Source organism: Macrobrachium nipponense, chromosome 44 (assembly GCF_015104395.2).
Source record: "Macrobrachium nipponense isolate FS-2020 chromosome 44, ASM1510439v2, whole genome shotgun sequence".
Lineage (NCBI taxonomy): Eukaryota > Metazoa > Arthropoda > Malacostraca > Decapoda > Palaemonidae > Macrobrachium > Macrobrachium nipponense.
In genome coordinates, this window is record NC_087221.1 from 40,528,652 (window position 1) to 40,539,955 (window position 11,304).

The window sequence follows — 11,304 nt, forward strand, 5'->3', positions numbered from 1 at the left end:
TATATAAAAAAAATAGACATTCGGTCAACTTTAACTCGTCAGATACTATACTGTAAGAGTATTAGCTTAAAATTGCAGTTTTCGACCATATCTGACGAGTTAAAGTTGACCGAATGTCGAATTTTTTTTATATATATTTTTTATATGCAATTATTTTGGAAATATTTTTTGTTTTATTCTACATGAAATTGCGCACATTTTCATATATTAAACTCTATGAAATGCCTAAATAGGAAAATGGAGCAAATATTCTGAGAATGGGGACGTACGTATTTCGGAGATTTGTGGCGGAGAATCCGCGTGCGGAGGAAAGGAAAGATTTTTTTTTAAATTCACCATAAATCTAAATATTTTGCCAGAGACTTCGAATTTGTTTCAAGATGAAGATAAATGACTGAATATTACTAGACTGTAAGAGTTTTAGCTTACAATTGCGTTTTTCGACCATTTCGGTAGAGTCAAAGTTGACCGAACGTGGTTTTTTTTCTATTTATCATGATTTATATGCAAATATTTCAAAAATGAGAAAAGCTACAACCTTCAATTATTTTTTTTTGTTATTTCTACATGAAATTGCGCACATTTTCATATATAAAACTTTATGTAACGGCTAATTTAAAATGGTGCAAACATTACCACAATCGCCACGTATGATTTTTTCGGAAAAAAAGTTACCGCTGCGGACGTAAAGAAAAATTTTTTTTTTTTTCATAAATTCACCATAAATCGAAATATTGTGCTAGAGACTTCCAATTTGTTGCAAAATGAAGGTAAATGCTTGAATATTACTAGAATATAAGCGTTTTAGCTTACAATTGCGTTTTTTTCGACCATTTCGGTAAAGAGTCAAAGTTGACCGAAGGTTGAAATTTTGGCAATTATATCGTTATTTATATGAAAATATCTCAAAACTGATAAAAGCTACAACCATGGGTTGTTTTTAGTTGTATTGTGCATGAAATTGCGCACATTTCCATATATAAAACTTTATGTAACGGCTAATTTTAAAATGGTGCAAACATTACCACAATTGCATGTATGATTTTTTTCGGAAGAGTTACCGCACGGACGTAAGGAAAATTTTTTTCATAAATTCACCATAAATCCAAATATTGTGCTAGAGACTTCCAATTAGTTGCAAAATTAAGGTAAATGATTGAATATTACTAGATATAAGCGTTTTAGCTTACAATTGCGTTTTTTTTTTTTTTTTTTTTTTTTTTTTTTTTTACCATTTCGGTAGAGTCAAAGTTGACCGAAGGTTGAAATTTTGGCAATTATCGTTATTTATATGAAAATATCTCAAAACAGATAAAAGCTACAATCATGAGTATTTTATTTTTATATTCTACATAAAAATGCGCACATTTTCATATATAATATTTCATGTAACGGCTAATTTACAATGGTACAAAACTTATGTCAAAGTGACGAAATAATTTCCGAGATGTGTCACAGATACTTTTTAGTGCGGCAATAAAGAAATTCGCGCTTGCGCGCCTGCGTAACGATTGTAAACAAAACAACACCTTGATCCGTGAACTCCCAGCATCCCCCAAGGCGCGTGATTCAAAAGTTTTAGGCTGGTAGGCTATAAGTATTTTTCTTTCCGCGAATTTTTAAAAAAAACTTTTGTAACTCGACGTAAAATACGTCCAGTTGGCACACGGGAGACAAAAAATGTCGACGTAAAATACGTCCAGTCGGCGTAAGAGGGTTAAGGGCTCTGTATGATTAATATGTTTGTGATGATTAATTGTTATTTTCATCCAAAACATTTTTAAAAAACAAATTCCATATTAGAAACAAATTCTGCTACTTCCTGCATATTCATTTTGATTCTTCCTTTTCACTTCCCTGTTACTATCAAGTGATCTCATTTTTCTCTCAAAAAATGTACATATTCATAGTCAACCATGATTGCATGACAGAATGAACTAATAACCACAGAAAAAATTCCTCTATAAAAACCAAATTATCCTATTATGTCATATGAGTGAACATCCACTGTAAAGATGGATTGGAAGTGGATAAAATTCTGAGAAAGAAATGTGCTTTAATCATATAAAAAAATGTCATGTAGTTTTTACAATAATGACTTCATTACTTACCGATAGCCATTTGTCTGAGTGCTGCCTTCAAAACAGAGATAAGATGAGAAGGACTTGTCCCAGAAGGATCACCAGGATTGAAAAGTTGAGCCATTGCTTCTACACAGTCTTGAACTTCTTGCATCAAGCATACTAGTCCTAAAAGCACATGTATAAAAATATTTCTAAAAGCATAAGATACACTTTTATTGTCATACCAATGATTTATCACCATAAATAAGACTTTATAATGTCAAATACGTATAGCAACTGTTACACACTTAGATACCATTTAATGTAGTTGAAAGTAATTATCAAAGTATTACCAAATTTTTTTACACATTTATATTGATAAAATAAACAATGGCAAATGCTTCTTGGTTTAATGATTTTGTAATCCAATCAATCCACGAGATGCTAGCTGTAAATAACCGTATGATACTAAACTTGAACGGTATCTCTAATATTATACATTATTCTCAATAAAGTTTCTTCTGCTATATGATATTCAAGTTCAAATCCTTTATGATAGTCCTTAATATGGTTTTTGGCTAAATGACAGAAAAATTAAACTCTTCCTGAAAGAGTAAAAACCTTGAAAATAGGTGTAAGATGAAAGTGGGGTTGAGCATGAGCATTCAATAGCAGACTAACAATTTTTTATTAGCAAATTTGAAAAGTAGTGCAATAAAGACCATGTTAAACATTATGTGCATTAATAACACTTAATGCCCCATAAGTGCAGATCATAAAAGTTGAAAACCAACCAACATTTCCTCAGAGACTGGATGTAGATTGAGTCTTTGCCAACCTACTTATTATGAAATGCTTTACAAATTTCTAATTGGATACATCCATGACATGTAATCAAAATTAGTCTATGCCCAATGCAAACCTACGTTCAGAAGCTTCAAAGTATGTTAAAACAGAGGTTAATAACTGAATAAAAATTTCTTAACATACCTTTAAAGATTGTATTTTCATTTTACACCATCTATACATAATGCTAAAGACAGACTTACTGTTTCTCAGATTAGAATTTTTGATAAAGATATCACACTTCTTTCTGAAATCTTCAAAGTTTCCTAGGTGTCGTGTTGCAGCAATGGTCTTCTGAGCTGTGGCAGGGGAGAGGTCGGGAGGTAGACTACAAGAGTATAAATAGTGCAAGACAGTCTCAAGAGCTGAGTCTTCCAATCCACACAAGTCTGTCCAGTCCATACCAGGCATACTGGATTTTAAAATAATGCTATGCACCTCAAACTGAAAAAATATTCAATAACACAATTACTACAAAACTGTAAAACATATACAATAAAAGATTATGACAATTTGTATTTATAACACCAAGATTTTTATAACACCAATACTTATTACCAGTGTTGTTTGACTATACTCCAATCCCACAACATTCCCATATTCACCAGTCTTTTGTCTGATAGGCAAGAGTACCCTCACAATGCATGTACCCTGTGGCTTGTAAGGAGTGCCTCAACTAATAACCTCATTGTCTATGAAGACTGTGTATGGCTACAAGCAGAACTCATGGGCCTGGGAGGAGGACACTTGCTTCTTCCTTTGGGCCTTGCACATGAAGTGTGACCTTTGAATATTCTCACCATACAAAGGGTAGAACAGAACTTCCTGCCTAAAGCCTGATGCCTCTGAGGGCTGTGACTCTAAGGCCCACGATCTACTGGCTGGAAAATGAAAGAGGAATTTGTCTCCAGAAAAGGAAGTAGATAAACCCTATTGAAATCCATTAACCATGCCTATGCTCCACTCTACTCCAACTTCTAAGATCTTCATTATTTCTATAGACAAGTCCCACCAGCAGAAGTACTGTTGATGGGGGAATGCAATACTCATTTACTCTTGACCCTCTTTACCAGAGGACTTCACCTTAGGTCATCTCGTTTTCCTAGGTTGAACAGATGATGGTTGCCTACATGAAATGTCCTGTTGGGTTTGAGGAATATGACCCCATGGAAGGCATGACTTGTGTCTTCTACTGTCTAAAGTGTGAAAGATAGTAATGCTAATGACAATTTATATTAAAAATAAATAACAATCACCTGCTGAAATGAAACACTATGATGACCAGAAATATTCCAGCTGATGCAAAAGTTTACTGCTTCCAAAAGTCACATCTGGCCAAGCCAGCAATCTAGACAATGATACTGCCAACCACATAAGTATATGTACTAATAACTGAATTCCCTTTATTTATATAACTAACACAAGGCATGCAAGTAAATAAATTCAACAAAAAATAAACGATTATTAAGAAAGACTGAGAAATAAATAATTTATAGGTTATGAAACCATGATCTCTATCAAAGCCAACACCTGCAGAATAAGTTTAAAGAGCTGTTTACAGCCCTGAAGGCTTACAAAGTGAGGTTGCTAGGTGCTAACACATCTGAATATCCACAAGGTTCCTGCAGAATGAGACTTATACCTCTGTCAGCCTGATTGGTGAACCTGGAAATATTGCAAGATTGCAATGTATAGGCATGAATCTGACAAACAGCATGAACATTAATGTACTAAAAGACGTACTAATCACATATTTGTTCGTATTCATACATAAGGAAAAAATGGGAAATTATTCAAATAAAAACAAATTACTCATAAAAATACAATAATAATTTTTAAAATAAACATGAAACTGTGCATGCTTAATTAGGACTTTAAATAATTCTGCAATGACAGTAATTGACTAAACATAGCATTTATGGGAGGACACTTGCTTCTTCTTCTGGCCCTTGCACATGAAATGTCATCTTTGAATATTCTGGCCCTACGCAGGGTAGAACAATCAAGATGAATTTTTCAAATTTGTGTTAATTGATTTTACCTAGGTCAAAATGCAGTGTATTTACAAATCACAATGTATGTTATGAAATGATACCTATGTCTTAGCATTCAATACAGTATAATGGATCAATTAACTCTGGATATATTACCCATGATTCAGCTGTAGCTACAGGTGTGTGTGACAGCATGTGAAAAAGATTGTTGACAGATAAGATGAAAAACCAAACCAAAAACAAATGCAGGGTGAAAATATACAAGGTTCAGGTCCTTGAAATTATAGAACACAGACCTTATCCTAATAAGAATTGCCTGAAACTGTTGCTTACCTTTCTACCAGAACGTGAGGTAATCACAACATCGTGGAAATAACCATCAGTCAATGCTGGCAACAGAGAATATGGAAGGTCTGGTACCACATCAGGACTACTTAGCTGTAATTACAAAAGGGCAACAATTATAAACGTGAAGACTAGTTCAACATTTTGACACTCACTCACTACAAACAATGCCTTAACTTATGCTCCCCAACAAAATTTTAGTAATTGTTTGCATGAATGAATTACGCTTACCTCCTATTCATATGTATAACCATTTCCAGATTAAGATCTGACCTAAGCATAAGTGGCTCCAGGTTCATCAATTTATATACACTGACAATGGAGAGAGCCAACTCTTGAAAACTTTTAGTAATTCTATAACTTCTAAACTTTTTCCTGTGATCTAACAATAACTACATTGTATACCTTTTAACCATATGTTAGAAAGATATTTTTCATTGTACAACAAAGAATGAATGAATTACCTTCTCACACTGTAGCATGAACCAGCCATCATACGTGAGTAACATTAAATCTCTAGACATCACCGGTTGGTCCAACTGGAAATTAAAATGACAATTAGATCTTTCTGATGAAAACAATCCCAAAAGCTAAAATACTTGAAATAACGTCAATATTTCTTTATATTCAAAATGATATTGTTATTTTACAATAAAGTTTTGTACATACTTACCTGGCAGACATATACTTAGCTGACGTCAGAGACGTAAGCTAAGTATATGTCTGACAGGAAAGTTCCTGTACAAAAACATCATTTGCTAATAACCTTGCAACTGACTGTCTTCACCAGTAAGAAAGCCATCCTAAATGCATTTTAAATTCATTAGTATTTGTTGTTAAAAGTGGTACCAATCAAAGGATCCTGCAATTTGCAAAAATGAAAAAAGGCTTTCCTGGTTTATGAAAATTCTAATGAGGATCACATACTGAATATAGTTCTTGCATGAAAAGCAAGTGGCCTAAGATTACTATATGGACATGAATCATAGTATAACAATGACACTTTGCCTTAAAAGATTCTGGTGATTTAAAAATGAAGCTATAAGAAGAATGTTTAGGAGTTAGAGGGCAAGACAAAGTTGAAGGTGATACTGTAAGGGAAATTACAGAAGGTCCAAATGTGGAAGGGATAATGATGACAGGGAGATGGAGATGACTTGGACATGTCTTTCACACACACCACTGGAGAATAATATATGATAGTGTCAGCTGGGTTCCTCTGGGCAACAAAACACATAAAAGACATGGATGGCAGAATTTTACAGAGGTCCTTTGCTTCAGGCAGCACTTGAGATGATGATGATAATGATTTTATATCATGTTTTAGGCTTGTAATACACAAAAGTTTGTATGTAACAGTATACGAACACCCCAGTTTGACTGGTAAAGTTACCTTTCTTCTCATACTTATAAAAACTAATTTCTACATTGGATTTATAAAGAGCACATTGTTTCTAATATAAAAAGCTATTTTATGAAATATGAGCTAGCTTTCCATTATTCAACAGCTATATTAGATTGAATCTTTAAATCCCTCTATATAAATAAAAAAATTCAGAAACATTAAAAGTCAATGTGAAGGGTACACTTACTCTGAACTCGATAATATGACCATTGTACGCTGCAAAGCGTAATAACGTTCTGTTGCCATAACACTGAAGATTCTGGTAGGTGTAAACTTCATACATTTGGCAAGAAAATAGGGGAAGTGCATCACAGCCATCTGTGACCGTCCAAGTAACATCACCTGCCTCTGATAAAACAAACTCGGTCCTGGGAAAAACAGCAACAACAATTTAATAAAATGTGCGCGTTTTACTTCATAGAAATTAAAAAAAAAATTAAAAAGTATTCATATGGAGCAAGCAAAAAACAGAGCATTTTCACTTGAACAAAAATTCTGTTTTTTAATTCTTTCTACATTTTGTTAGCATGGAAATAAAATACTTATTTTTTTGGAAAAGATTTTTTCAAAAGCAAACTCTTTGCTTTACAACAACCTAATGGGCATCTGCACAAACTTTCAGACACATCATGTGGAGACTCATCCAGTTCCTTCTGGCAGTCCTTATATATCTTGGCTCCAACAGCCCTCTCATGGCAAACTCTGCTTCTGTTATGAGGACCAGTTGCATGGTACAGAAGGGTAGGGAAGTAACGAGTGGCAAATTCCTATAGTGTAACTTATCTGCACATGGACAACTTAATTTTGCATTTTAAAAAATTATGTTTCTTCACAAGCCTATTACTTCCTAATAGCTGCTGCCCCAGTGGATGGATAAGAACAGCCTGGACCCAAAGAACTGAAGAAAGATTGTGCTGCCTAAGTGTTTCGATGAAAAACAAGGACTGGACTGAATTTACACTTTTGTGGCTGTACAATATGAATTAGTTAAATGGGTATAGGTTAAGAATGAAAACTCTTGGCCTACATCTCCCATGTATCAGAGAATGATGACATTAAGAGATTTTTGGTTCAGAATGCATATAGCAAACAGCCAAATATACAATGATTAAACCTAACTGAGATAAACCAATAAAAAAAAATAGCTTACCAACTACAGTAGATAAGGTACTTACTGATCTTAGGATCAGTAAAAGAAAAAATAATAATTCACTGATAAAATATACAATGTATATTTGAAACCTGCCATAAAATTTAATAGGAAAAGAACTTAAATAAATTAAAATTACAACTGTAACTTAATAAAAACTATTAACATAAGGAATCAATTTGCAAATATTTACAACATATCAATCCGGATCACCAGAGGGTTGGTGGAGCAAGATGGACTGCTAACTTGAACAGGATGTCTTCTTTTCATTAGACAAGGACTCTGAAAGTTTCTGCAAACACACATAAGGCTACTAAATATGCAATGAAGTATATAAAATGGAATTAAGAAAAATATGCTAATGTAACTTAAATTTCTTTTGCAGGAAGTACAACAATGTACTGTCAGCCCACAAAAACAAAAAATCCTTTTACTAACCCTTCAATTCCTGTTGCTTCTGAAGAGCCTGATAATGAAACACACTCTATGATCTGCAAGAGACATAAATAAAAAGGCTGTATTTCGCACTCAAAAATTATATAAATTAAATCAAATCATTGTTGTTCTACATACAAGGCGAACAAAAGTACTCTCCCAAAATAAGTCCCCAACACAGGCCCAAACCATGACTAGCAATAATGGGAATCAGGTGGCACCTAGGGAAAACAAAGATTTTGGATGGGGAAAACTCAAAATTAGTGAAAAACAGGGATGCAGTCTAACTTATGCTAACCTAGAGGGCTAGGCCTCCCAGACCAAGATGGAAGGGCTTTGGCCACCTGAACTTCTCCACTAACCTAACCATGTGAAAAATATGGGAATGGACCTGACCAAATCTGACTTACCCAAGTACCCACCTGACCACAGGGAGTCTTCACCCTACTGGAACAACCAATCATAATCTTCTTTAAGGGTGCCATAACCCACTGAGAAATGTTATTTGCTTATAAACCTTTGTTACTTATTGGGCTCCCTATCACCATCCCTAAATTGAATACGTAGACCCTTGGCCTCTCCAAACCTGCACTAATCTTTGGACTATGGTTTCCCATTGTGATCCTCCTTATCATCACACAAAGGGAGGGGGCATGTAATGGGTTAATAATTATTTTAATGAAAATATATGATAAATCTGTCAAAACAGCACAGAACTAAAATAAAATCCATATTTCATATTTTGTAATCAAAAAGTTCCTAAGCCATTTAATGTTAAGCATACACACATTTCCAGGTACGGTACTCTTTCCTGGATACACAGTATTTTCAAATGCAGCTCTACTAATAAGACCTTGGTCAAATTTGTTAGTACAGTCCATGCTAAACAAAGGTTCTAACACCCCACCACCTAGGCTATTAGTCAAACATGAAAGGAATCATATCATTGTTTGACAAAGAATTAAACCTGCCACAGGCTAATTGCAGACAGACACAGTGAGGTTATCACTTAAGACTCTACATTTAGAAGAACTCGCCAAAATAACTTGGCAAAATGTAAACAAAGGAAGTTACAATTTCTGCAATATGGGCATTGAATATGATATAGAATAAAATAGGTAGTTTTATAAATCACTGACATTCCTGATAAACAATATCCCTGGTCTAGTCCACTGAGAACACAAGTTTCTTGTATAAGGTAATGAATGAGCAGCAACATAACTGCCACCTCTCCCAGAACCTGGCCACCTTCCCAAAAAAGTACTTGAATTTGTTGCCTAAGAGTTGTGGCCCTTCAGGGCAGCAGAATGTGACCTCTATACTCCTCTTGAAGTGTTTTCTCCTAAATTATGAAATAATGATATAACTCAAGTGCTTTTTAGGGAAGTGGCCGTGTTCCGGGAGAGTTGGCCAATTTGTTGCCACTTTGTCATTTACCCTAGATTTTTACATTTGTTCATGTTACAACTCACTGCGTTATTGCTAACGAGTGGGAAACATCCAATGACCTGACATTTTCCTTGCTTCATCTACATTATGTCAAATGCAAAGACCTAAGCATGTAAATTGTCTTTACATTGGAAGCCAAGCTAGGCCTAGCCTAGATACAGAGACAAAGGACCCAAGTTGCCTGTAAAATATTCCCGTGTTGCAGACATGGCTAGGTACGTCATTGAATAATAAATGTCCTAAACACATTACCTCTAAAGGACTGTTAAATGGCATTGGCCTATTAGCCTTTGTTATGCATGGTTAATTGGGTTACCCAAGGACATTTATCGTGAAGACAAATCGACAAGACACCACCAATGCTACCTGTCGTCTCTCCCACTTGTGCTAAGAAAAAAAAAAAACAACTTTGACAGATTCAGACTTAGCAGAAGACGTCTACTGTTTCTTTATTGTAAAAACGTCATTCGGAGCTAACACACGATGTCCGTTTCTTTAAAATGAAGCCCACACGACGAGGTCAGTCGTGAGTCATTGCCAGCTGACATCAATCGATGTCATTTCCCACCACCTGACATAACGGGGTCGAATGAAGAAGGTCGACCTTAAAACGCTCATACGTCGAACGGACACGACAACAGGGTCGAAAGAGATTGACCTTAAAAAGCTCATACACACTAGACAGACACCACAACGGAGTTGAATGAAAAAGATTGGCCTTAAAACGCGTATCAACGCTAGACGAACACTACAACGGGGTCGAAAGAAAAAGGTCGACCTTAAAACGCTTGTATACGTCGGACGGACATTACAACACACACAAACGCGCGTGGAGTGGAGTGTTTCCACTCCCATTTTCCGACTTTTGCAATGAGCGGGAACGGAAATTTCAGAAAATAAGAGATGTGTACCTTCCACGTCCCGACAACCCTGGAGTTTTTGTCATGAAAGCCAGCCATACTCGCGTCGTCTGCAGCAGACCCTCCACCACTCCCCGCCATTACTACTACGGCTCGGACAAGTCGCCGCCGCCGTCCCTTTTGACACAGTCGTCCCTGACCGGGAGGGATAGGGGCAAGGGCGCTTCTTCGAAAATTCGACGCCTTTTTGTTGACCTAAAATGCGCCAGTAAGGCGTCAAAATGACTGGAAATTGCCAGTTTTTCAATAATATGATAAATTATTTGACTAGTTATAAAGAACTGATGGGTTTTACGTATATTTGGAGGGGAATCCTGGCGTTTGATTCTGATTTGTATAAAATCTGCTGTTGTCACTTTTTGCTCAAAATACAGCCTGACCCACACTCTATATATATATATATATTATATTATATATTATAATATATATAATATCTATATATATATATATATATATAATATATAATGTATATATATATATATAATTAATTCACTACATGTATATACAGCATCATGGATGAATGTGGCAGTGACTGTCTTGTTGTATGTACTTACTATTAAGAGGCCACTAAACTGCTTTTGTTGAACGGAGTACGGTAATTAAATGCACACACACACACGCAATACTGCAAAAGCCAGATGGATGGAAATAATACAATCAGTACCTACCTATAGTGCTTTCGTGTTATTCATATCAT

At 35.2% G+C, this 11,304-nt stretch overlaps 1 protein-coding gene across 1 annotated transcript; it reads right to left on the reverse strand.

Moving 5' to 3' along the window:
- Positions 1–1,975: 1,975 nt before the first annotated feature.
- LOC135203968 (uncharacterized) lies at positions 1,976–10,751 on the reverse strand. The gene is made up of 8 exons (XM_064233894.1): positions 10,599–10,751; positions 8,242–8,294; positions 6,841–7,021; positions 5,713–5,787; positions 5,237–5,341; positions 3,113–3,353; positions 2,112–2,249; positions 1,976–2,007 (listed from the first exon to the last, which is right to left on the reverse strand). Exons 1-8 carry the CDS (start codon positions 10,686–10,688, stop codon positions 1,976–1,978), a joined length of 915 nt encoding a protein of 304 aa, XP_064089964.1. The 5' UTR covers positions 10,689–10,751.
- Positions 10,752–11,304: the final 553 nt, after the last annotated feature.